Source organism: Argiope bruennichi, chromosome 2 (assembly GCF_947563725.1).
Source record: "Argiope bruennichi chromosome 2, qqArgBrue1.1, whole genome shotgun sequence".
NCBI lineage: Eukaryota > Metazoa > Arthropoda > Arachnida > Araneae > Araneidae > Argiope > Argiope bruennichi.
Window position 1 is genome coordinate 94,080,704 of NC_079152.1, and position 27,619 is coordinate 94,108,322.

Genomic DNA, 27,619 nt, shown 5'->3' on the forward strand with positions numbered 1-27,619 from the left:
CATAAAAACTAAGTTGCAGCACTTCTTATAATCAAGTACTATATCTCAAATAGCACGACATGGCGCAAAATATTGCGAGATATTATATATATATATTGCGAGATATTTACTGTATCAATATTCAATACTATTCCACAATATCTAATATTGTTTAATATTGTACAATATATCTGTACTACTGGAGTGCGATATCACTTTAAATAATCAAGCAGCAGCACATTTTCTAAATTTCTCTGTACAATATTGAGATGATGTTTGGCCCTCAATGTTTCCAGTTGAATCCAGTTCCAAACACAGCAGACCATTATAATCCACACCTATATTCCACACATGAATGAAGGATTAATCATGTCAATGTTAAAAATTTTTTATTCAGCAATCATTTGAATTTTGTATTTTTGAAAAGTGTAGGCGTGAAATTTCATAAATTATCACTAGAATTAGAGATATACATTCATTTTGAAGCCCTTCAAAAGGGAGGGCTGTCTATCATATATACGAATTATGGTATTGAAGCATATAATGAAAGAATGATCTAAATGGGTGAAATTCAGTATTCGATCTTAACATAAAAACCGTAGATCTATCAGATTTTGAATAAACTTAGTGAAAGGGTAGAAGGTAATTGTGTTTGTACGTACGATCATTCTCAAAAATATAAGTTGTATAACGGAAATTTGATATTGACTCTTTACACTTAACTCTTATTTTTCGTTGATCCTATCGACAATTAAGTATAATTTCGAAATACATATTCGATTCTTTTCGTAATATGATGGCATTTAACACAAAGCTCATTGCATTATACGAGAAAATAGAAATGAGTACATTTATACTGAACTCAGTAGCATAAATATTTTATGAAAATAAAATATTTTTGTTAGTGGGGTCAGCTCAAGGAATACCAAATACCGTTTCCGAGACTAATTTTCAAAAATATAAGAGTCAAGTTTCAGAAAAAATATTTAATTCAAGATATCTCGTGTCTTAAAAGTAATGACTCAGAGGTGATTACATTTAAAATGTCAACTGGGGTAGTTATTCTCTAACATACTAGATATTGTGTCATTATGCAATACAATAGAAATGATATAAAATCTATGAACTTGGAGTAGTATCCTTTTCTGTTGGACGTCGATAAATGACAAATTAAATATTGTATTCATTGTCTTATACGATATGATTTACTGCCATTTGTTGACAACAAAAATAAGCACAATTTTAGAAAAAGCTTTTCGTTTCGATTTTAAAAGTCTTTCCATTTACAAATGTAAAGTTCTTTTAAAAATTAAAAATTGGACTTTATTTTCGATACAGCAAAAAATATTATAAATGTAATGTAAAGAGATGAAATATAAAAAGTCTCACAATACATTGAAAGCGTATTGAAAAAATTAACCCATGTCTTAAATCGCTGTTCTTTTTTTCAGAAATTGTCTAAACAGAAAAATTGAGTTTAATAAATTATCAAGAGATGAGATGAGAAATCCGCATTTAAAAGAAATGTTTCATCTTCAATTAATACTGAATATTTTTTTTTTTTTGTTCATAAAATAAACTCGAAAATAGTAGATGATTTCTGAAAAATGTCTTTTAAAAGCAATACTTTTGGACCTACTGCCTCAATTTACCTTGAATCAAATCGCAAAAAATCTTAAGTTACATTACCAACCAGAACACAGTAAAAAATGACTAAACAGTAATTAAAAGTAATAGGGGGAAAAAAACAGTAAATAAAAGGATTATTCAGAATCGCATTTAATAATTGTATTCCATTTAAAATAGTATACAATTCCTTATATAATACTCCGTTACAATAATATAATGGTTTGATTGAAAGTCTAAATAATCCAGTGGATAAGACGGCGCTTACTCAACCAAAAGGTGTCCGAGTTTAAAACACAAGACAAGTTGCAAATTGCTAACAAATCAAGGATTTTGCAAAATTGTAAAATTATGTAGATTATGTTATTTTGTAAAATTATGCAGAGATTTCATTTGAACAACTAAAGTATAGATGAAGAAATCAAAGCTTTTATAGGTACATTTTAAATTCAATATTCTATAATATTTTTCAGCACTGAATAAAATTATACGTTACTGTATAAACATCGTTTAATGTCAAAAAATGTATTTTATAATATAAAAATCTTTTATTTACACTGTTTAAAGCATTGGGGAAAATATGCTATATTTTTGTAAATTTTATGATATTATACGATATATGCTACTTTGAGTTTGCTTGTGTTTTTATGGCACAAAAATCATCTTTGACTAAGCTGCGCCCCATCCATTTAATTAAAATATTTGTATCAGTTTATAATAAAATCGAAATATGGAATATCTACAAAATCCAAGTGTCTAAATGCGTAAAAATGTGAGTAATGAAAAAGCGTAACATTGATGTAAGGTATGGTACTAAAAAGCGTGTACTACTTGGAAAGTTTAATTTAGTTAATGAAGTTGCCCACTTATTTCGCAACAAATGTTTTCAATGAAAACAGATCAACTTTTTGAAGACTTTAAAACAGTGGAATTTAATATCATTCGTGTTGAAAATATTTATGCGGAAAAGAACTAAAACTCGAGAGATAATTCTCCGTGAATTAGTAAAATTACTAAGCATTTAGTTTTAAGATCCAGTTGGATCTTTTTCACCATGATTCAAATAAATCTATATTAAACAGGAAATTAAAAAACGTCTGTCAATTCTCGTTTATTTTCAAATGCATCAAACATGCTGCAAAAAATGTTAAGATGAAAACAAGTATCCCAAAAACAAGGAAGTCCGTTTCGTTATTCTAGTTTCTCAAATATTGTACAAGTTTAACTTTTCTTCTCTGCACTTCCAGCGGAGCTTCTACTTTTCTCTGTTTTACTTCTGGATGAGGTACTACTCTGTTGCTCTGCACTTCCAGCGGCGCTACTACTTTTCTGTGTTGTACTTTCGGATGAGCTACTACTTCCAGAGGGGGTCTCACTTTTTGAGGCTGGTTTTTTCGAGGATTCCGCTGAAAAAAATTGATGGATGCATTAGGCTAATTTATTCTATGTATGAAATATCAAACAGCGATATAAGTAAAATTCTCTGAAAAAATTTCGAAATACAAAATCTTGACTAAGGATTGATTTTGCATGCATATAAGAGCCACATTTGCCTATAGAAGCGAGCGAAGGATTTATTGTGTCATATCAGGAGACCCAAGATATGGCATACTGCGTCAGTCTGAGTGGAGATAGACGATTGAAAAAAAAATGTAAAGGGCATTGAATTAGACAGCCTAGACTAAGTTAGCTTCAAACAGAAAAAAATCGAGGAGAAGTATCACCGAATTTAAGTAATGATTCTCATTTACTTCAACAAATTTTAAAATTCATATTTTGTTTTAAATATTTTGGACAGTAGAATCTACATTGCATTTAGAGAAAATTGACCTGGCTCCCTATTAAACAGAGTAAAACACTTAGGCCCAATGTCTAATCTTGCTAGTTTTATGTTAATTCTGTTAAAATATTATAGTTTGAAATCAACGATAGAGAGTTGAAGGAAATGTAGATTATTTTTCATTACATTTTTGCTAAATGTTATGACTTTTGGACGTCAAAATACTATTCAATATTTGAAAGCGGAACTCATGATCATAATTTTATTGATCTCCTTTGCAACTTCATTTACTTTCTCATTTTCAATGTGTCCCGCGATTAGCAAAATAACCCTATTAGCACAAAATGCCCAGCAACATTTTACAATATCTCCATAATATTGGCCGACATTCAGAAAATGTAACAACATTGTGGAGATATCGTGCAATATCTTGTGCTAGTAAGGAAAATATAATTTTGGTACAAGAGTTGCAAATATAAGTTACATATTTTATGCAATGTACACTTTTAATTATATACTTTTTTTAGTGGGCGGCCTTATTTTGAGGCACATTCGAAAATTTTCAAAAAACACTCCGTGAACTTTTATACACTATCCTATTCTTTTTCCATTATAGGAGGTGATCTTGCTTAAAATTATAAAAATTTCATTAATTCCCGAAATAAAAATGCTGCAGTAAATATATAATTTTTCAGACTTTGTCAGATTATTAAAAGAGGCAGCAAAACCAACACGAATCATTACCTTTGAGCTATATTTTGTGGGAAGTACCGAAATCCTTACAGTACTGTCGGTGATAATAAAATAATTGTAGATAAATAAAATGGGGAGTTTGTTTCTATATTTACCAAATTCATATATTGTGGGTATGGTAGAACCGCTGAATTGTGGAGACAGTTCTTTAGCAGATAATGGGACGATATTTTGACTGCTGTAATGATTCTAATATTTTTCTCATCCTTTGTCCAAACGGTGTGATACAAGAGTTTTTTTCTTCAAGTAGTGTACCAAAATTTGGATTTAGTAATCTGATATTGGGCGTTTGCGATTATTTGACTTTCAAACATTTTGTACGCTGTTTTTCGCGTCCGAGTCCCAGTAGAAGTTCAGCTATACGGATATGTTCTGAACCGGAGATGTACGAAACGCTCCAGGGACAAACAGAAAACACCGATAGTGTATACTATCCATGTATAGTAATACTGACTTGGCAGGAAACTGTAAACTTAACTACAGTAATCAAGCTTTTACATATCCAAGGATTTATAAGATTTTAGAAAAGAATGGAAATTAATTCGAGTTTTACTACAGATGACTTTAAAAAGATCCAGTGCTTTGATCAAATTCCTTTTCAAATCTAAAACACGAGATCTAAATATAAGTTTAGTATCTAATAAAACACTTAGAAACTTCTGGTATCATGGGGTTAGTACTATCACTGGACCTAGATGAAAACCACCTCGTCTTCAAAAGTGCATACATTTAGTTTTATGAACAGAAAAACCAAATCCGGTTTTTCCCATTCTTTTATCCTTGTCACAGCATTTTGATTTTTTTTATAAATGATATGAAAGCATGTATAAAAAATGATAAACAAAACAAATGCATATAACATTAACAATAATGCTTGTATACAACATTCACAAAAATGATATATGCAAGCTTTTTATAAAGGATTGCAAATAGATCTGAAAGTCATCATGATTAAGTGAACATGTATGCATGGGGACAAATGTTTTTATAATACCATTAATTTGAATAATAAATAAAACCATAAATAATAATCTCGGTAAACTTTCCTTGGCCACACCCTCATGTTGATAAAATTCATCTGAATAAACATCACAAGTGCGAACCTGAAAAGTACTTGTCAAAAGAAAAATTTTCAAAAAAGGAAGTTTGCAATGGAATCCCATGTTGTAAAAATTTAAAACACCGTGCCTCCATGCCTTATAGTAGGCTTTGCCGATTAAAAAAATATCGAAATTAAATATTTCTTCGCCAAACATCACTAAACGCCGTTTCCAATTGCAAGACGTTGTCTTGGTACTACGCCCGTACCTACAGCCACTTTGAAATTTAGAAAAGATTGTCATTTCCAAAATTTCAATTTATTCTCCATGAATATTGGCAAAATGGAAGATCTAGAGCATGGAAGTTGTTGGTGCATGAATGAATGTGTGGGAAAAATCGCTTAATAGACATATTATGATACGAGAAATTTCTCAATATGGAGTCCTCGATTCGTTATCTTGACTTCCCCAAATAGAAAGCTTTCTAGTTTATTTAATTCAACCCGATTGAGAGTTTGATTCGGTGGAATATAAATAGCTTAAAATATTACAGGCATTTTATTTATTTGCATGACGGCTGCTATTAGTGTGGCATCAAGAACACAAGCCCTGGATAGAAAATGCGATTATCATCTTACTACTTCATTCAACGATCGATTTTTGTGTCAATTGTATTTTTTTAATATTCTATAATTCTTGATTTTTCGGATTTTTTTTCAGAGGGTAAATAGGTCCCTTGCAGCTCAATACAAATTGATTGATATTCATTAACAATATTTTCGATATCGATACGAGAGCGGAGGTCACGACAATTCCATGAGAGATTAATAGCCAAGAAGATAAAACGAGAAATTTGAGAAGGACCAGGAATACCGTTATTATCTGTAGAAAAGCCCATATCATCGTCAATATTTTATTTCTTCTAAAGTTAAAAAGTTTTTTTAATATGTATGTTTTTTAAATACTTCCTTAAGTTTCGGTTCCTTTTGCATCTGTTGCGATTTCAACAGTTTTTGCTGCTTTAAACTTCTTTCACAAATTTCTCGATATTTTTCTTTACTTTTGTGTCAAGAGTGGGAGAGGGCAAAGATTGTTTTATGCTTTTAACAAGATTATTTTTCTGCTTGATTTTCAATTGAGAAAGAGTCGCTTTGGTTGAAGATTGATTCATCTTAAATATAAAAGATCGGTTAAGTGGTTGAATTGATTTAATTTTTCATTTGTTTCCATTTACACTGTTGAGAAGTCGATGTGGATTGGTATTAAAAATGGTTTTAAATTCCAAATTATTAATGGAAATTTATTGTTGGCAGTTTACCGTAATATTTTTATTAGAGGATAATTCCATTTGCATACATAAATAGGCTCAATTAGGAATACACAAGAGATCCTAGCTTTTGGTCTTCTCTCTGCAATGATTTTTCTAGCTTTCCCAAAGAAAGTACTCTGCTTCACCATAATAGCCTAAATCTCTTCCCAGCACAGGCTGGATATGGTGTAAACAAGATGGTCCATTTTACTAAGGGGAAAAGTAATAAGTATCGTTGGCATGACCAATACCTACACATTTAGCACATGTTTCCTTTCTCCCAAAAGACTAAACTGAATGTCCAAATCTTTGGCTTTCACAGTAGCTCAAATGGTTTGGGATGTATGAACGAATATATATGTATAATATATAAATTAATACAATATATTATGCAATTTATAGGCTATACTTTGGGATATTGGAGCACTAAATGTCAATTTTGTTTGTTGGAAAAAAATGACTTGTCTTCATAAATATACTTTTAAATTCAGAAATTTTTTAAATTTTTTAAATACTTTATTTTCTTTATCGTTTGTTTCTGAATTGAGTTTTGATTCTGAAGTTATAATTTATTTTATTCAGTAAGAGGTGAGGAGTCACGGAATTTTAATTTTCACCAATCTTAAATCCATCGTCAAGATTGCTTTCCGTTTTTACACTTTCCGTATGATTTCACGTCTTTGACCCTATTTAAAATAGCTTTATACAAATTAATATAGGTGAAACTACTTTGAATTCCACTCTCTCCACTTAATGGGAAGCCATGCACGGCCAACACATGGGTAATGTATGAAATAACGTCCAATAAAACACGTAAATCAATTTGTAAAGAGTCAAATGCAAAACCTAAGAGAATAGAAGTTAAAGAATATAAAATTTAAGAGGATAACGGAAGAAGTGTGGGGACACAATACCCATATTTATTAGACACAGTAAATCCCTTGAGGAAAGAAGATACCCGAGGGCATAAGATTGGGATGTCGGTACCTACCGAAAGAATGTGGGCCCCTGTGGGGACCTAAAGAATGAAAATTTCATTTCTTTATTTCATTTTATTTTCATTCAGACATTGGAAAGTTTAATATAAAATGAATTCTTTAATCTTATTTCATGATGATTGAATTTTGTAATGTTTTTTCCCTAATAGTTAAAAAAGTTTAGGAATTTTGTCTATGTATTCACAATTACAATATAAAATATTCAGGAATTATTTTAAAGCTATACATTTCACATAATAGAACCTTTAAGGGAAGACAATTGTGATATTTTAATATTCATTATTAAAGAAAAATGCTAAATTGTAGACAGTAATATAGATATTCTATATAAAGACAATTTATTCTACAAGTCTGCAAATAAATAAAAACTTTGAATTTGATTGAGCTGTTAGTTTGATTGAAATTGTTCATCACATTTAAATTGCCAATTATTTGCAGTTTATCTTTTTGGGGAGAAGGATAACTTCCGATAATTAATATGAAATTGATTTCAGTTAGGAATATGTCCTCTGCTAGTAGTATTTTAATCTTTGTGATGTTCTCTGTCCGTCAAACGAATTGTCAAAACTAAATGAGAAAGTCTCGTTTTCTATGATTTCAAGATACAGGATGTACTCATCTTTCTATGATAGTATGAAAGAGCAGCTGAAATACTTACAATTTAAATACTAGCACACGAACTTTAATTAGAAGACAAGCTTATTTTGGAAAAAACCAAAAAATATTAAGGAAATTTGAAATGTGACCAAACTAAAACGAGTTTTCTGAAATTTGGATTTTTTGCACCCGAAAATTCTTTGTCTTCATAGAATTCATTAAGAATTAAAGCAATATAAAATGCCTTTTCATGTTCAATCGCATACAAGTAACCGATACCAGCATGCGATATCCAACTGTTTGCTATTTTTACGAATTGAATATCTGATTTCTTTCTCTAGAGAATACTTTGTTTTGTAGTCAAGTTTGTAAATGCAGAAACTTAAAAAATTTGATTTACGCATATTTTTCTCAAAAATTGCATTCAAGACACTTAAAAAAAATTGGGTTAAAATTCTTGTATAATCGGCATTTTTTAAAAAAATACTTATGTTAACGACTGGCTGGTCTTGCTTTCAACAAATTGCTTCCAATGAAAGAAAAGAGGCTCCATCCCACCGAGATTGTACATACTCATTCAAGATTTACACATAGAGACACACAATAAACGTGTACGTTGGTGTATGTAAGTATAAGAATGGATACTAAAGAGAATATTTCACGAGAAAAGAAATACCTACCGTGCCATCTATCCTTTGATACTGTAACCATAGCCAACCGTAACAAATTGTCTTAGGCCTTAAGTTGTAAGAAAGTCTAATTGGCAAAGGAGGGCAAGTTCTCCCAATAAAATTTGCATTTATAAAAATAATGATTTTTTTCTTAATTTGTAAGAGTAGGTAAATTGCGTAATCTTCATTTCATATGCATTGCTCTAACAAGCAAACATTTGACTTGTAAATTCAAGACCAATTATTCAGCGTATTTCAAAGATCTAAAGGACATTAAATTTAAATGGGTTGGGGTTCATACCATGTTGCTTTGACTTGGGAACTAAGTATCAGTTCATTCATCTAATGAGTATTGAAAACTATCCAAATAATTCGTAATTTTGCATAAACAGTTACTGCGAAAGCGAGCCTCGCTCGGCAGTTCTGTAAAATCTTGGTTTCTTTCGAAGAAAATATTTCGATACGAATCGCATACTGTTTACATAGAATATTTTTCAATCTTACCTGCATATAAACTGTTCATCAAAATAACAAAAGTTATGAATGCACTGAAATTCGAATAACATGTTATTCTAATTGGATAACAATTGCATTGTTGCTATTGGATTTCAACCGAATGTATTCGTATATTGTCACATAGCATCATTTTACAAACCTTTGAGGTATCAGAAGGTTATCATGCTATGGCAACAAAGCAAGTAAAAATAGAGATGGTGCTATATGACATTGTCTGCACGCGAGTAGATAGAAAACGGCTCTAATAATTATAAAAAAGTTGTGTATAAATCATGTTTTTTCCCCAGGAAAGACATCTATATAAAGTTAAAAAGCAAAATTTTATCTAAATATAAAATTTGATCTAAAGCGTTAAAGCCGTTTCGGAGATGCATTAAATAAATTTATATGTCATACAAGCATTGCTCGTTTAAAAGTTAAGATACTGCTTTAATGTCAGAAGTACGAAAAAAAGCATACATACATGCATATATAAAAAGCAAACATCGAAATTAAATAGCTGTTGGGAATGATCTCATACATAATGAAAAATTAGATCAAAATAAAGCGATTAAATCCTACTTACAAGACTCGTCTATAACTCGTGGATAACGATAAGCAGGCACGAGTTCGTTCCCATGTATATCACTTTGAAATGGTGGCCCTGGAGCAATAGTAAGCCATGAAAAAGAGAAGCACATTGCTCCCAATCCAGTTGCAATCCCCAAGAAAAGTATTTCCATGTGTATAATGTATCCAACAACGCAAAATAAGATAGCCAACAGGGCAATAATTAGAGCAATATATATATAATAGCGAAAATCATAAATATGTTGGCGCCATAAAGGAAGCTGGATTCTGATTCTTTCACGCCGTGGGAGTATTTGAATTGGAATCTAAACGAGAAAAAAAAAGCATAAAAATTAAAGTAAAATACGTTAGGATTTTATAAAATGAGCACGAATTTGGTTTTAAATCTTACGTAGATAACTTTATTTTAAAATGTTTAATTTTAATAAAATGCTAGGAAAAACTAAAATTGTTGCTTTAACACTTTGAGAGTTATTATATTAAAAAAATTATAAATACATAGGTGAAGCTACATACAGCTAAGAGGAGCATACTTCAACGAACAACAACACTTTCAGGAAATCAATTTTATTCAAATGCAATTCAGATATACAATTTTATACAAAGACAAAATTACAAAGGCTTGAAAAAATTAATATAGAGCATTGAAATTTAAAAATTTGGCGTTTCATATAGATATTCTTTAAAGGATATAATCTCACATTTTTAATTGATCTACGATGCATAATTGGATGGAAATATTGATTTTCAATCTTACTTATAGTTATTACGTTTCTGAAAAATTTCTTTAGGATTACTAAAGGATTTGGATTTGCAATATTGATATAGGAATTCTTAAATTTTGAAATATTAGCCATAAGAAAGTCAAGCATTTTTTATTTATTTGTTTAACATTTTCGAGTATCAATACCATAAGCAGTAACCAAGTAACGGCAAGATGGAATGGAAGGTCAGAATACGTGGATTTATAAAAGCTTTAAGGATCTATTTTAAAATCTTTTAAGAAAGACTTTTTAAATGAAATGCATTATTTATATTCCTAAATTTCTTTTATATCGACTACAGAGAAGTAATTGTGGTTTTAACCAATGGGAGAGGTCTTCCTAAACTTTCTGGCAAATGCTCTAATAAACTTGTACCGGAGAACGCCTTGCGTACAATAGTCAAGAAATATTAATCTTTGGTGTGAATTTAGCATTTTTACCGAATCTATCGTGCTGTCTTTGGCATGCTGTTAATAGTATCCAAAAGATGAATTTGTTTTCGACACGTTTTTCGCAACCGATTGAAACAAAAGATTTGACACAAAACTCCAAACCAATTTTCATATATTTAAGTTTTGAATTATCGCTTCGAATTGCGGTTTTGAACTATCGTCTTCACAAGTTTCTGAACATACAGACCGACACACAATAAACCAGTTGTTGTATTTGGCTCAAAATTTGATAGGGGTCTACACTATAGATGTTAAATATGATTCTCCATTTTTTTCTATCTAACCGTCTTCGTTTTGCAGTTATCGTGTTTACTTATATTCGAACAATCTGACAGACGAACTTCGGCTGAACAAATTTTATTCAGAATTTGTTATAAATCTGCACATTTGATGCAAGGACAAAATTCAAACTATCTGGATCAAAACATTTGAGTTATCTTTGTCACAGACAGGCAGAAGGACATTTTCCAAAATGTGTTTTCTCAAGCTCAAGGAGGTTCAAAATGCCGCACTTTGTCAAAATATCGAGTTCTATTTTTTTTTTGACGATTACTATACTTTTACTATACTATGTATATAAGAAAGTAAAAATTAAGCAAGACTAGATTAAGATGACATCATTATCTCATATCATTAAACAGTTACAACATAAAGAAACAATCCTACCGGTTCATCTTGCGATACAGGAGTTTCAGGTGGAGGATTGTCTGGATCATGTTCGATGCTGGATAGAGGTAGTCGTTGCGTTGGGTGTCCTGATGTCGAGGGAATTTCAGATGGAGGACTATCCGAATCATATTCAATGCTGAATAGAGGTACTCGTTTCGTTGTCTGTCCTGCTGTCGAGGGAATTTCAGGTGGAGGATTGCCTGGATCATGTTCGATGCTGGATGGAGGTGCCCTACCTGTCGGTTGTTCCGACTTTGAGGGCGTTACAGAATCTTCGGGAGTGTGAAAGGCATCTTCAACACTAGATACAGGCGACGTCATCTCTATACCACACCCGATTACAATTCCACAAATAACTACGCAACAATCTCTGTTTCTAATGTTATTTGTGAGATGTTTAATGTGCTTTCCTTTTCACTTCATGGATGAAAAAAGGACCAATCAAAAGTTGATCTTCTTCCCCTTAATTTTGATTAATGATTAAGGGATGTTGTTGGCAGAACAGCTGAAATAGCGATAGAAAATTCTGTGATAAATATTGGGGATTTTATATAATTTATATTCGTATCTGGGTTACAAAATCGCATTATCTTTCTTTTACTGTATTTTGTTATATAGATGCTACTCAGTATTTGATTATATGACTATGGTAATAAAATCATTTAAACAAAAAAGTTTAAAGCCAATACTCAATTTCATCTTCAGGACATAACAAATTTTACAATCAAATTTCAGCACATTAAATATGATTCAAATATATCAAGCTATTTTTTAGCTGTTTGGAAGATATCTTTTATAGTGTACCTTAAAATATTTTTGATTTTTCTATCATTTAATTTTGGAACTACTCGATGATTATTTTAGGGCGAAGTTCGTAATTTTGTTCTATGGTCATTTGACAAAAAACATTCAGTTGCATTTCATTTTAAAAATATAAAATATGCGTAACAAAATTTCCACCACGAATGAAAATTTAACATATACCAGATTCATATGCATGAAGAATTTTAGTGCACAACCCAGCTCTCACTTTGAATCCTAGACTTTACCATCAGGTCTGCTTAGCTAAGAAATATTATTATAGTCTATCATATATCAATACATAGCTGAAAACGAATAACAAAATTAAATTGATCAAATATGAATAGGATTCAAATTTGGTCATATTCCATTTTTCATATTAATCCTGATAATTTCTATCTGATTCCTTGAATCCGATTTTTCTCGATTCACTAATTTAGTCACTAGCTTGGACAATGCTATGGTTAGAATTTTCGAACCTCTTTTGATATTCTGGCATACCAGTGGTTTTTGATTTTGTAATATATCCGAAATTATTGAATTATGTCTTATACTAAGGAATAGAGTAAAATCGAGGATTCTTTGTCCATTACATTGAAAATCTTCAAATCAATCAAAGCCAACGTGACATTTTTATAACGATTTTAAAATTGTTCAAAGCTGGGATATACATAGAAGTTTCTTATAAGAACCTTGCGCTGAAATTCCATCCATTTTATTCGTTGGCTGTTTGGGCTGTCATATTAATATATGCAGAAACAGATCAATAAAATTTCAAATATTTTTTTATTTTCCATTCTGAAATGCTCCTTGTTAATATTCATTAAAACTTCCAGGTTGAATTTTTGTTATGATCACAATGATTTCTTTTTTCATGTACAACAAAATATACATAATTTTATGAACTCTAAAAAGAAAATTTAAAGCTCTATCATGTCTGCGCATGCGAGCTTTATATTAGGAGGGATATAAAAGTAATAAACAAAGAACAGATGTTTTAGTTTCATCGTGGTAGGACGTAAAGTAAGTAAGACTGTTTTTAGCTTTATACTATTTCTTTTATTTATATAATAACCGATTTTTACTGATATACTGTGTATTAAATACACAAAAATTATATCGGAAAATGTCTTGTATTGAATAGAAATGGCTTTTAGTGATTAACTGGTTTGATAAGAATGTTGTTGACTAATTTTAAATAAGTCCAATAATTATGTTTCAATTATTGACGATACTTTCAACAAAATATTTTAACGATCAAATTGTGACGGATATTAAAACCGTTTTGTTTGTAGAGAAGAATTACTCTAGAATTTAATAGCGCGATACCGTAGAAATATTAAAATAGTAATTGTCTGGTTCTTCTATTTTCTAGCTTTCGCAGAACTGTAAATTTCCTCATTCTTTCGTTTATGAGAAAAATGATGTATTATAATTGCATTCTACAAGGCTGTTAATCGAAAGGGTAGAATCGAAAAATTTATGGTAGATTTTACTTATAAAGGTAATATATTAAAATGAATCTACATAGCTTGGTTAATTTTTGATTTGTCCAGACTTGAATGTTAATGAGTGAGGGACCGAATAACTATATCTTTTGAAAAACTCGGTTCAAAAACTATCTCGGCTGCACAATTTTGACTAGCTCCTGCAAACTTCCATTCTCGTTCATAACTCCTTGCATTTGGGTGTGCATTTTTAACTAAACGCAAATGAACAGAGGAAATTCCTGTTCTGTAGACGAATTTCATTCAGCAGTTGAGAACTGCTTTGCTTTATAGAAAATGTATATCTGTAAGTAAGGATATGAAATTTATTTCTGATATTATAGGGCCTATTTTAAAGTAACTTGTACCGTTTGCAACTTTCAAAATTATTTAAAACGTCTTACTTAAGAAATTTATCTAAATTACTAACGTTTCTTGCCTGTAACTCCAAGTTATTGAACGAAAATATTTCTTATACATTGTATAAAAGGAAGTGCATTTCAAAGATGTTAAAATGAATATTTCTTTCGATTTTTAAACCATAGTAAAATGATATTCTGTCTTCTGATGAAAAGAAATTGGTAAGGAGAGAAGGGAATATTGACAGAAGAAAGATGACGGTATTTCGAGTCTCTTTAATCTTCTGCAAGTAAATCATTTATAACATCTTGGTTTTAATAATACATTTGTAGAATTAAAAATCTGATTACAGATTAATAGCAAAAATATGGATCCTATGGCAGGGGACTCCTCACTCAGACCCCTCATGGGCGCATTTTTCTTGGATGAAACTGGATTCACGACTCGGAGATAACATACGATCTAAATTCCAGAATCTCCTCCCCTCAGCCTGATGCGTTCTGTTTAATTTCTTTCTTCCCTCGACACCAAGCAAGGGAGTTCTCCATAGAAACTATCGCCTCTCGGTTTGCTTTCTGAAGTCGCTTTCATTTACCAACAAAATGCTTTCACTCAATTTACTTGGCAATATATTTTCCATCTCTAACTTCCATCCTTAATATGAAAAGTAATCTACATAAGTGGTCACTTTTCTTTGATTTTTATGACAATAGGAATTGGACCCCTTCTGTCCCATAGTATTCTTAAAGTATGAATTTCAATTCGCCAACTGGGGGGAATTTACCTCGACAGCCAACATTATGAAAAATGTGTTTACGACTTAAATATATTGAAATGCTTATGGTTCTGTAAGATGCAGTACTCTCCGAATATTCGATATTACCCATCATACTGCTCTTGGATTGTATGTTCTGGAGCCTTCGAGAAATCTCCTGCCTAAAAATTTGTATATACGAAGTAATGAGCCTTCAGTTACCATTAGTCTTCAGATGTTGACCCTTCATTATTATTTTAAAATACTGTCAAATACCAATCGTACCTTTCATAATTTGTCAAAGCCCTTTACAATGGCTTCCTACTGTTAGACATCAATAATACCATTACTTGTAAGAATGCCTTGTGCAATATCAAAGTTGCAAGTGACTGAAGAGCAAATTGTTTCTCAACAAACATTTCTATTACAACCCCGGAAAAAGCACTGTGTTGGGTACTTCTTGCATTTTAAGAAGAAAAATGCTATAGATATAATCTATCTGCAAATATTGGCTGATCATCGTCAAAAATGTCATCACGCCAAACCATTTTAGATGGTTCTAGAGGCTAATTGTTTCTTTTACTTGCTATATATTGTAGAATTGAAAACGATGCAAAATTAATTCATTCTTTTTCATAGCGAAAGCTATTGCCATCTTTACTGCTATTTTATTTTGGATTGTTCTGCAGATGGCTATATAATATAGACTCCTTAATCATCTTGGAATCGCTACATACTCGCAGCCCTCCTTTGATTTTTAGTATTTTAAATTTCTTATAAACTTATTTGCAAGGGCTTGCATATTTTTTATGCTGGATTTTGCACACACGGGAATTATGGGTAATGTAAGCCAACCAAGTTTCTTAATGAATCCGATACCTCTTTCAGATTACAAGAAACATATTGCAGATATATTCCTGGTGGCAAAATGATTGGGATGCTCTGGTTCAAAATAAACGTTATACAACCAGGCCCAAAGCAGATTTCTGGCTCGCATAACCAAGCGGAAAATTGGACACAATATTAACATGTTTGAGAATTGACCATACTCAGTTCAACCGTCAATATCTGCTCTTTAGCGAATTCGCAACTGTTCTACAAGAATGTTTAAGACGGAAATAGAATCTACACGATTTGCTTCATAGCGGCATACATTCTTTCAGATGTCTAGCCCTGATCTGAGTGATTTGATTTCAAACATTTCAAGTCATCCTATCTTTTTATTAAAAATATTGGGTTTTAATATAATTATTTAAACCTTTTTAGCTTTATATTCTAGTTTCTAACAACTTTTATTTTCCTTTTCTCAACACTTTGGTTTTTCACTTTATGCATTGGAATTCGGTTCCCACTTCATTTTTCTACAAAAGGATCTTGCACCATAATAAAATCCATCTTATCCATTCCCTCTTTTATTATAAATTGATAATGTTTTACTACGATGTTTGACGCAGCATAGCCAAAGGTAGCTTCTACCCCAAAAAACAATCACTAGCTCGGAGCAAGAGCCGTGGGAAAAATCCGCAAAATTGTAGAAATAATTGCAGAAGTAGTCGTTAAGTTGTACAAATCATTTGAAAAGAGCTCTGCATTCACAAAAAAGTTAAAGGTTTGAATACCTCGGAAATGAGAATTTCAAATCTGAAAGAAATTGCTGAATTGGCACAGAAGTATAGAGAAGATAATCCGACGAGAAGTTATTCTGAAAGGAAAAGTATGATTAAAATGTTTTGTGTTCAAGATCCAAAGAAATACTTGAAATTATGTTATCTGTGAAATGTTTTCAGATAAAATTCTATTTGGTACGAGTTGTGTAAAATAGTGGTAAATTGTCTGAACTTGCAGATTATGAAGTAAAATAAATTCAAACTGTTAAAAACAAAACAAATAATGCTTGCAATTCTTCAGTATGTGTCAATTTTGTATCTCAAGGAATTCGTCATTTCGGTAAGATTCTACACCATCGCACAGTCAAACCTGCATGGGCATTTCCATATCATTTATGTAAATTTTCCCCCTAAAATGGCTATTTTGTTCTTTGAATCCGAGTTTAGCTTCTGAAGTCCATAGATGCAATAATATAAAGCAAATGCTGTCAAAACTGCCATATTGTACGAATATCATAAATTGCTATGACGGGATAACTTAAAACATCTTTAATTATCGATAAAGATATGGTGGTAAAATAAAAATGCTTGGATGCAAAATTCCAATTATGAGCAGAATATTGGTGTATTTATTTTCTTCAGATATAAAAAAAAAAGTTTGCAGCCATCCAATAGTGTGTTAATTAGTTGCGCTGGAAAGATTAAGATGAGTTGCCGAAACTGTCCAGTGTAACTCGTAGAGAAACCACACAAGGTATTCGATACTTTATACAAATCTTGACTCTATTTCTATCTTCTGACGGAATTAAATTCCAACTTGAGACTATGCCTCGGCAAAAGAAAAAAAAAATCTTAGTCGACGGGCCATGAACATTTTCATTTATGTGAGATTTTATTTCTCCAAGTCTTTGGTGATTTTGTAACACAAGCATTTTGACTTGCGTGGAAGTCTTCCCAGTGCAAGTTGTTAAAAGCATTCCTCCAAACAGAGTATATAATCAATTAGACGAAAAAAACTTATACTGACAAGAGGATAAGCGTTATAAAGTTAATACAATGGAACTAAATTTGAATTTTTTTATTCCGAATTCGTCGGTAATTTTTTGCTCTGGACCATTGCTTTCTTTTAATGTTAAACTAGTTTCTTTATAGAAGATATTTTAATTCGAAGCTGAACTGGAAGGAGTTGCTTCAATTCTTTTGCTAAATGCAGCTTTCGACGATTGCGGGTGAATAGTATTTAAAATCCTTTACTTCACAATCTTAAAACTCGCACAACCAGAAGCAATGAACATGTTGAATGTTAATTCCGCTTCTCATTTTTACATTTTATTGTGCTACTATTCTATTCAAAGTATTGTAATGTTTTAATTCTCCTGCATTAATTTTTTAGATTAAATATTTTTATTCCGAATTTTTAGAAGGGTCCTTTTCAGCTTCGAGTATGCGTGCTCCTCTGCATGGTAAAGCTAATTTATTAGGGGAATGGGTTTTTTAGTGCAAAATCGATACAATTTGCTGTCAACATTCCTTTGTTAATAATTCAGAGCTACAACTGACTAAAATATTGAATAGTATTTTTAGGCTTCCTACACGGCATACAATTAAAGTACTTCGAGTAGAAGGTTAAAAATGCAAAGCTTCGCAGGAGTTTACATGTTTTGCTTTTTAATATTAAGATGGCACACTAATTTTGTTTACTCTTCAGGAACCTATCGATATGTCGGAAGTGGCAAGTTCAAGTTGCAGCAAAGGTCCTCCAATTGGTGTTAATTCTCCTCCCGGTACCTCAGCAGATTTGAAATGTCTGTCGTCTGAAACTTTACCTACTGCCCCGGTTCAGTCGGAATCCTTCACTGTCAGTCAAGCAGCTACCAGAGCTAAAGATTGCTGCTGCTGTGAGATCATTGATCGATGTTTCAATTGGTGTAAGAAAAATGTATGCCCTCGGAGGAACCTATACAATAAGGGTGTGTTCTTGCTGGCAATGATTACATTTTTTGTCAACTTTATTGTAAAACGCAAGGAGGATTATAAGCCTAACTGGGAAGTTCTCTATGCCACTTTGCTAATAATGTATTGCAGTTTGTTCACTTGCTTTTTTGAAAGGGGTAGTTATTCTAAATCGTTCTGGCTTATATACCCAAAGAGAAAGAAAGTTGATAGCAGTCCTAAGAAATCTCCTGGACAGGAAGGTGAATACGGTAAGTTGTATTGATTTCTTTTTTCAATAAAGCAGTTTTTCTCTACAAACGTAATTGAAACAAAGATCGAAAGTTTAATAGACGAGGGGAAGTTTTTAACCCTTTACACTCGGATGGCGACTCTCAATCCCCATTCAAGATGGTGCATCATTTTGACGTTTTATTTTTTACTTGTCAAATGACTACAAAATTGTGAGACGGGGGAATACAAATTAAAATTAATATATAAAATTTTTTGGAGCAATGAACAAGTTCTTGTCTTAAGTGAATAAATTTGTATCGAATCACATTTCCGAGTACAAAAGTTTAAAATTGAGTATTGGTTGCCTGGTGATTGGACGCAATTTCATGACGAAAGGGCGGATAAAAAAAAACTTAGTTTTCATCAAAATTGGATTTGAAAAGCACTAAGCATTCGGATATAGTGCACTTTCAATCTGCAATGAAATACTATGGCATGGCAATACAGATTAGAATGCCAACTCGGGATTGGACAATGATCAAGTAATGTCGTTAAAAGTTGCGAGATTATTCCTATGTATTCTTTTAGACTCTAAACTGGACATAAATTTTACTAAATATCCTAAATCTCGATTTCCAGCAACTATGCACGAAAATATACAGGTCACAATAAAAAAAATACCGATTTTTAAAGTTCTGAAATTTTCGAAATCTACACTGGTTAAGAGACGGTATGCGTAGAAATCGCCCTGATATTATTCTGTTGATTTTTCTCAAAGGTGGGGGGAGCAGACATAGAGGCCGATAAGTAGCAAGCTCTTCTGAATCGGTATTGCTTTTGTAACTATATTTCCAAAAAGTTTCCCTGTCGAAGACAGCTGCTGAAGATAAATAATCGTGATGCCCCTAAAACAACATGACCAAAAATACCGCGTAGAATCGGCTTCAGAAAAATTTATCAGTTTTCTATGGTAAACTATTTCATGGTAGTAGATGGGGGGGGGAATTGTAAACTCAATCGTCCGGTGAGAATAATATAGTCAACTCTTCGAAAGTAGATTTTTTAGTGTAATTTCGGTGAATGTATAGGTTAAGTCTTGTTTTTTAATGCTTCCCCTCTTTGAGTCAAAAGCAAAGTTATTTTAATTTTTTTAAAATTCGCTAAACACTTCATTTCTATAAAATTCTTGAAAAACGTCCATTTAGTACTGTATTGGTTATATCTCGGTAGCTTTTTACTTCAATCTTTTCCGGGTTCCCTCGACTTCATTGTGTAGTTTTAAAACGCTTTCTGCAAATCTTGCTTCGACTTTGAACAATTTACAATTCAGTGTTCCACTGTATAACACTTGCTCCTTTTTTAACGCTTATTTGTTTTAAAGCGTTTTTATCGGTTCCTTCTGAAAATTGAATTAGTATATGCAAAATAGCCTTACAATCTGTCCAAAAAGTATTGGACACACAAGTTCAGATTTTTATCATGTACTTGGATGTACAAATGAAACGAAAACAAAGAAATGAATATTTTGACGTATACTAATCGTAATTCAAACTCTCGTGTAATGCAATTTTGGTTATAACTGAAAATAGAAGAAATCGAGTAAAAAAAAACGTGCTCATAGTGAGGCACTTTCCAATAAAATAAACAAAGAAAACGTAAAATTAATAAGAAAGGGCGGCCCAACAAGACATTATGACCTCTCGGTCTATTTCGCATGTATTGTACCAATGTTTTTGAAAAATGATCCATCAATTTCGGGCCCCTCCTTATCAAATGTTTGAAATCCTGCTTGTTAGAAACTTGATGTTCATACAATTTTTGCTGCAAATTATCCCACGCATGTTCAATAGGACTGAAGTGTGAACTTTGTGCCGGTGTCTTAATAACAGTAGGGATCCATAACTTGCAAATATCAGCTGCAGGTTTCGCCCTGCTACTGATATTTGCTTGGCACAGCTAAAATCTTGAAATTAATATACAGTTTGTCTCGAGATTCCCAGCTTTCTCATACTTTGCTTTAAATTTTGCTTAAGAATGTGAAGATGAACACATTTATTCACTGTATCCTCAATAAAATAAAAGTTCCCGACACCAGTGCTTACCATGAAACCCCAGACTATTTGATTGCCACCTCCATATTTGATAGTAGGCCGTACATTTTTGACATGCATTGCTGTATTTGGGTTCCGCCAAACTTTTTGCTTATCATCCGATCCGAAAATGTTGTATTTGCTTTAATCAACAAAAATTGCATTTCTCTGAAATTCTTGGCTGATTTACATTCCTTTTAGCAAATGCCAGCCTAGCTTGTAGATTTGCTGTGCTGATGTAGGGCTTTCTTTGAGGTACTAAGAAATGTTTTAAGAAAACAAATATCATTGCATACAGTTTTAGGATTTGCTGATTTTCCGAACTTAATTTTACATTGCAGAGTCAATTTTACTGCACTAGTTTTTGAATTGAAGGAAACATGTTTCATAATCCACCTCTCCTCACTTTCATTAAATGTCCTTGGACGCCCTGATCTTTGCTTGTTTTCAATACTATTTCTTTGCTTGAACCTGTGAATAATGTTAAAAACAGTACTTATTCAGTTTCAAGATATATCCTATACAACGAGCTGATTTTACATCTTTTTTTCCACTGACTTATTACAATATTTTTTACAACAACCGCTATATCTTTGTTTATCGCAATTTTTTTCTATAAATTATCTGTTAATTTTTGTTTAAAATTAGTCTAAAAAAAGTAGTAGCAAATTCAGTTTCTATTTATGTGCTATGTTGAATTTCTCATTCCAAAAGTGTCCCAATACTTTTTTGGCTCCTATTTGTCTTTGAATTGTATCTGAAAAGCTATATCAATTTATAATTTTAAAATGCCAATGAAACTTTCCTTACAAATCGTACACAAAATATTTCTAGATTCATTTTGTTTTTATTTTAATGTTTCCATTTTTGTTTCAATTTATAAATGGCTTTGTAGTTATTTCTGCCAAGTATCCCAACACTTTTTTTGAGTTACTGTATGCATTGATTTGGTATAGTTTTTGAATCTAGAATTGAATGTTTTTGCACTTGATATTTATAGGAAAAAACGAATCGTTTTAATGCCAAATTTTTCCAAGTTTCAGACTTACTTTAATAATAAACAAAGTAACGTAATATTTTTAAGCATCTTCATTGAACTTGGTTTCATGCTCATAAAAATGGATTTTTGTAATGGATTTTCCACATGTATGTAGTTCTCATATTTGGGCCTTTTTTTTCATGAAAAGGCAGTTTTAAATATCTTTCAAACGTAATCGCAGCTAACGGATTTCATATAATTAGATTTGATTAAAAACGGCCAATATTGGTAGAATTTGAGTTATTTTCAGTATGCTATGCAATGTTTTAACAATCATTAATAATGAATAAGTTTTAATAATTTAAATTTAAGACTAAAGGTAGAAAAATTTATCTTGGCATACTGATCTCTTAAATACTTTTTAATTGCAAAAGTATGTTTAAAAAAGAATAAAATCGTACGAAGAAAGCATTTCCATTTCAAATTTTGAGAACATCTAGTTTCTAATATTTTTTGTAAATTGTCCTTCTGTTGTACATTTCCCGAACTTGTTGATTACGAGTTTCGCAAGTTAGAAGGGATTATCTAATTAGACGTGAATTAAGTATATAGATTTGTAAATCTCGTGCGAGTTGTTCAGAAGTTAACCCTTAAAATCAAAAGATCCATTACTTATAAAAGGCTTTTCTCTTCTAATCAAAATTCGCATCATTTCAACTTTTTAAAACTATTTCATAGGCAATTTAAATTGGCCATAGTTAATTTAAAATTTTGGCTCGGAAAATTATTAACTGCTTGTATTTCATCCATACCGGGTTATGTTATTTTTTCCAATAAAAATATGCGTAATTTTTAAATTTGTTAGAATTGCGTAACATTCCTAAGAACTCGCATTTCCTTTTAAAACTAAATGAATTTTTCAATTTCATTGAAAGTTATTATAGTGAGCACAACAAAATCTCGTCTTTAAGCCATCGTCCATTCAGTAGATAATTCTTGCACATCAAAAGGCAAAATGTTTTAATCATCAAAACAATTCGAGCACTAAATCTTGATAAATCGGGTTTAAAACTCGAAAGACTTATTTGGAATTGCATCTTGTTGTCGTCCTCCTCATCTGACTGCAGTTCAAAATTACGAGGTCCGTCCTAAAATAACCCTAGTGTTTTAAAACGAGATGTTGATCCAACTGAACTTGGAATCGTGTTTGGCTGTGAACAAGGATGACAAATGCAAATGGCTAGAGAAGGAAATTCGGAGATGACAATAGATTTCATGGTCTTTATACAAACAATTCGAACCAAATAAACCAACTGCTAAAATTAATATATGTATTGATAACTGTTGAGACTTTGATCTAAATCTTTCCATCGATAATGTCTCTTTACGTATTCATCTGAAAAAGTTATGATAAGAGCGAAAATTTCATATCTATAGACCTGAATCTTATCTTAAACTAAATCGTATTAACTGAAAGATATCTTAAACACATCTTTCTTCCTACTGTATTTGGCAAAACGAACTACAAAATGTGTCGTATTTTGCAATATTTGACAAATTTGAGGTAGAACATCCCTGTTGCTTGTCATACAGAAAGTGCTGTTAAGCGACTTGCGATTTCGTGCTAGCATTAGCGTTCCTGTCCTAAATTAAAAAGGCTATGATAAAGTGACTATTGGTATCGACAACAAGCAAGAGTTATGGCAAGCATTTTCACACGATCTTCCAATGTAAATCGGTTTTATGATGAAGAATAAGAGCACCTGCTTGTATATTTGTTCAATGTATTGTGTTGGAGCATAATTATCAGGCATTTCTTTGACATGCTGTATTTTAATAAAATTTACAAAGTTTTATAAATTTATGAAAATATTCTACTTTTAGGCTATAAAAATTAGGCAATAAAATTATATTCGTCATTATGCTATACCACTTTCAGAAAGGATGGAAACTAGCACAGTCGTTTCGCTATCTCAACGCACCTTTTCGGTGAGGGCACAAGCAGCGGAAGTCGACGGAGGGAAGAGTTTGCCCGTCTCAAATGTGGCGACACTAGCTTGGAAGATAAGCCAGGAAGTGGTTGATCATCGGACTTCGATGATCAGGCACTTTTGGTAGCCCTGGAAGGGGATGAATGCTTGACAACTCAAATGCTGGTTGACAACTTCAATGTGGATCATTAAACCATCGTTCGTCATCTCAAAGCTTGGAAAGGTATGGACATTGGCTGGATGGGTCCCCCCAAGAACTCGGCGACAACAATAAAAGCGAACGTGTCCGAATTTTCATCGATTTTGTTTCAACGAAACGAGCGGGGTCTGTTTCTGCAAATGGAAAGCAATTGAAGTATATGGTGACTACGCTCCGGATTAGTCATTCAAAAATTTTAACGTTGAATTTTCGTTTACTTTTTCATAAGTGCCTGATAATATATTAAAAAAAATTTCTGTTAATTATGCACCAACCCAATATAATCGGAAAGGTCAATTGTAATAGAAAATTGAGGAATATGGCGGGATATAACATTTTCATTATAGCTGTCGTATTCTAAAATATCATTTATTCACAAATGTTGGAAATCTAAAGAAAATGTATAATTTTGATGGATAAAAATCTAAAGTTTAACATAAATGGATTTCTTGGTTATGTAGAAATCGGACCGATCTCATGGTAAAAACGCTCAACAAGGGTATTCTAATGTGTTCTTTACATTCAACCAACTCTGAACCATACAGACATTAATTCATTTAAAGTAGATTATTGATAACGTATTGTTTTACAGTTACTGTTCCAGAAACCAGTCCAACCGATTCAATTATTACGGAATCTCCAGGACATGGACTCATTAAAGAAGTTAAGCTAGATGTATATGGAGTACCAGGAACTTCGGGAATTAATTGAACTCGGAGAATGCATTTGGAGCAATGAAAATACGAGCATTCTACCACATCAGAATTAAAATTTAAAGTGATCAATAAGTGAAGCTGATATAAAGTGACGCAACTAAAGCAATGAATTAGTTAAAAAATATTTTAACCTTTTATATTTGTCTTATCAATCTTGTAACTTTTAAATTCTGTATTATTGATTTTTAGATTCGTGAATAAAATTTGTAAGAATATTGGTTTTCTTCTTTTTGAATAAATGTCTTAACCCTTTCTAGGGCCGTGGGAAGTACGCTTCCCACCAAATTTATCAATCTTTGTATGAAATTATGTAGGTTGTCATCAGTTCTGACTAAATTTTTTAGAAAGACGGAAACTTAGATGCTTCAGTTCTTTATCTCAGACAAAATGGCATGTCTTGATTTGTTACTTAATTATTAATGAACCAAATTAATCGTATTAAATTTAAAAACGCAGAAGAATGAGCTAATAGGAATAATTATAAAACAATTTAATACGATAAGATATTCGGTTGTACTTTAACTAGTATGTTTAGTATTGAGAAAACGGCGTTATAAGGATACGAAATGTCTAATTCTGAAAAACAAGGGCTGTCTTATTCGTAGAGTTTAGAGCATTTCAAATTTTGGTAGAATCTGATTAATCTGGATTACTACAGCGCCAGTACAGTAGGTTACTACGGAATGTTTCTTTCAAAGGCGTAAAGAATGCCTTACCCCTGGCATCGGTTTTGGGAAGCCCATTCAGATGTAAAAAAATTAGCGCTTTTAAACAATTTTTAAGTCAAGCTCTGGTTAAACGGCCTAATAAAAATTTTATCTCCTCAATGTTATTACGATATTGAAGAATATTCATAATAGCGAAATGTATTGTAATTGATCTATTGAGTATACAGTACTGTTTGAATTGGGAGAAACGGAAAGATTTTTTCAAGACCTTATCTTATAATCATTACATACTTTAAGCATATTTGTGAATTTTTTTATATTAGTGCGAAGTATGTCCTCCTTTAGCAGAAATGACATTCAACACGTCTCTTCATTGACTCCACTAGTGTAGCACACCTGTCCTTGACTTCATCTTCGTGGAAACGCATTTGTATAACGCTTTTTATCATTTTTTCTGTTGTCGTGCAATTCAGTCAAACAATTCTTGAGAATATTCCATAAGTTCTTAATGGGATTTAAGTCGAATAAGCTTGATAATTCGAATTGGTGAATTATCAGGCCAATCAAGTAGCATCTTTATTTTCCCACATAAAAGTTGGAACCAATTTCGAAGTGTGACAAGGAGCAAAGTAATGTTGAAATGTTCCATGAATGGAACAATTTTACTTCGTAAAGTTTCTGTATCTTTACTTTCATGTCTCTTCCTTTTAAGAGGAACCAAGTTTCCAGTGAAAATAAATCCAAAACACCTGTTTAGATGGATGTTTACAATCCAGTCGCAGACTTAACAGGTTTAAGAAATATAACCGGTTGATGGCGGCTCGGGACATCACTGGTATTCACATACCAATTCATACATAAAAAAAATGTCTCAATTAATTCGAGTAGTATAGTATTTTGCTAACAGAAGGGAAAATAAAACCAGACCTTAGGGATCACTTACTCTTGCTGTTTATTTACTTTAGCAAAGGTATAAACAAATAAAAACTTTATGATGACACGAATTGGTGTCTAAAGTTTCGATCTATACTCGGGAATGGGCTTCTCGATAAACCAAAAAATTTCATATGTGGACAGTTCGACAATAGTGAAGGAATGGGATTTAGATGTATAAATAACGGTTGGTATCATTAATGATGTAATATAGATTGTGTTTATCAGAGGAAAGATTTCATTCACCAAAATTTGAGGATAATCGCTCATGTTCTCTGCCACTCTTTTATAACGCTTCCGATACATAATCTGTCGCATTTCTAATGTTTTGGGTGATGAATTAATAAAGATGGGAAAGGATGGTTTTTTTTAATAATGGCGCAATTGGTCTATGTATTGCGTGGTAGTCAATAATTTTGAGGTGAAATTATTTCTCCATTACTTGTGTATCGCTATAAATTATTTCGTAGATGTCCTAATAGATTCGTGAGCTGTCCGTATAGACAAATAGTCCCATTCTGAATCGGAAGTTTTAATTGCAGTTTCTTTTGCCTTTTCGCATTTCTGTCAGACTAGAAGAAAATTGCCTCGCAAATCCTTTCCTAGACTCAAAGCACACTGAATTTAGATAATCGAAATATTTCTTATGTTTTAAATCGACAAAAACAGTTCATCCAAATGAAAGTAGTATCCGGAATATATTTTAAGATTTCTAATGGTTTAATGTTATTTCCATAAGATTACTTCCGATATACATATTTGTAGCAGCATGTCATTGAGTGAGGCAATATAATTAAAAAGGTCTTGTCGTGGATTTTTCCTGTTTATGCGAGAAGCCCATTTTTGTCGAAAGAAGTTAAATATAGATGTAATCTCCAAACACCTCGAATCGATATTTTGTGAAATTTAAAAGTTTCAGATCTGAGTCCGAAAAACCTATTTTTGGAATTGTGTTTTCAGCTAGACAGATGAAATTTTCTATATTTGTAGTTTTGTGAAATTTTAAACGTGATAAATTTAGAAGAAATCTGTCTTTTCTCAGTTGCCCGAATATAAATTAATATTTCAAAATGAAGAAAGCAAGATGGGATAACAATTGGTACACAAAATTACATTTGTCAAATGCATACTATCTGTCGATCTA

The 27,619-nt window shown here is 31.8% G+C and overlaps 2 protein-coding genes across 3 annotated transcripts; one reads left to right on the plus strand and one right to left on the minus strand.

Moving 5' to 3' along the window:
* Positions 1–2,707: 2,707 nt before the first annotated feature.
* LOC129961733 (uncharacterized) lies at positions 2,708–12,109 on the minus strand. The gene is made up of 3 exons (XM_056075283.1): positions 11,722–12,109; positions 9,835–10,144; positions 2,708–3,011 (listed from the first exon to the last, which is right to left on the minus strand). Exons 1-3 carry the CDS (start codon positions 12,043–12,045, stop codon positions 2,827–2,829), a joined length of 819 nt encoding a protein of 272 aa, XP_055931258.1. The 5' UTR covers positions 12,046–12,109; the 3' UTR covers positions 2,708–2,826.
* A 1,379-nt stretch (positions 12,110–13,488) lies between these two features.
* LOC129961651 (uncharacterized) lies at positions 13,489–25,083 on the plus strand. Of its 2 annotated transcripts, none has more exons than XM_056075178.1 (3): positions 13,489–13,548; positions 18,442–18,937; positions 24,751–25,083. In XM_056075178.1, the coding sequence occupies exons 2-3, from the start codon at positions 18,454–18,456 to the stop codon at positions 24,867–24,869; spliced, it is 603 nt and encodes a 200-aa protein (XP_055931153.1). In that variant the 5' UTR covers positions 13,489–13,548; positions 18,442–18,453; the 3' UTR covers positions 24,870–25,083. The 2 variants fall into 2 exon arrangements, with proteins under 2 accessions (XP_055931153.1, XP_055931152.1); XM_056075177.1 differs by lacking the exon at positions 13,489–13,548 and adding an exon at positions 14,612–14,632.
* Positions 25,084–27,619: the final 2,536 nt, after the last annotated feature.

What these genes read in the sequence shown, in the direction of transcription:
- LOC129961733 (XM_056075283.1), bottom strand. Translation starts at nt 12,045, where the DNA reads ATGACGTCGCCTGTATCTAGTGTTGAAGATGCCTTTCACACTCCCGAA. An exon ending in CTGTATCGCAAGATGAACCG is followed by an intron (nt 10,145 to 11,721) that starts GTAGGATTGTTT and finishes TTTCTCGTTTAG; the next exon opens with ATTCCAATTCAAATACTCCC. An exon ending in ACGAGTTATAGACGAGTCTT is followed by an intron (nt 3,012 to 9,834) that starts GTAAGTAGGATT and finishes AATTTTTTTCAG; the next exon opens with CGGAATCCTCGAAAAAACCA.
- LOC129961651 (XM_056075177.1), top strand. An exon ending in TGGACAGGAAGGTGAATACG is followed by an intron (nt 18,938 to 24,750) that starts GTAAGTTGTATT and finishes ATTGTTTTACAG; the next exon opens with TTACTGTTCCAGAAACCAGT.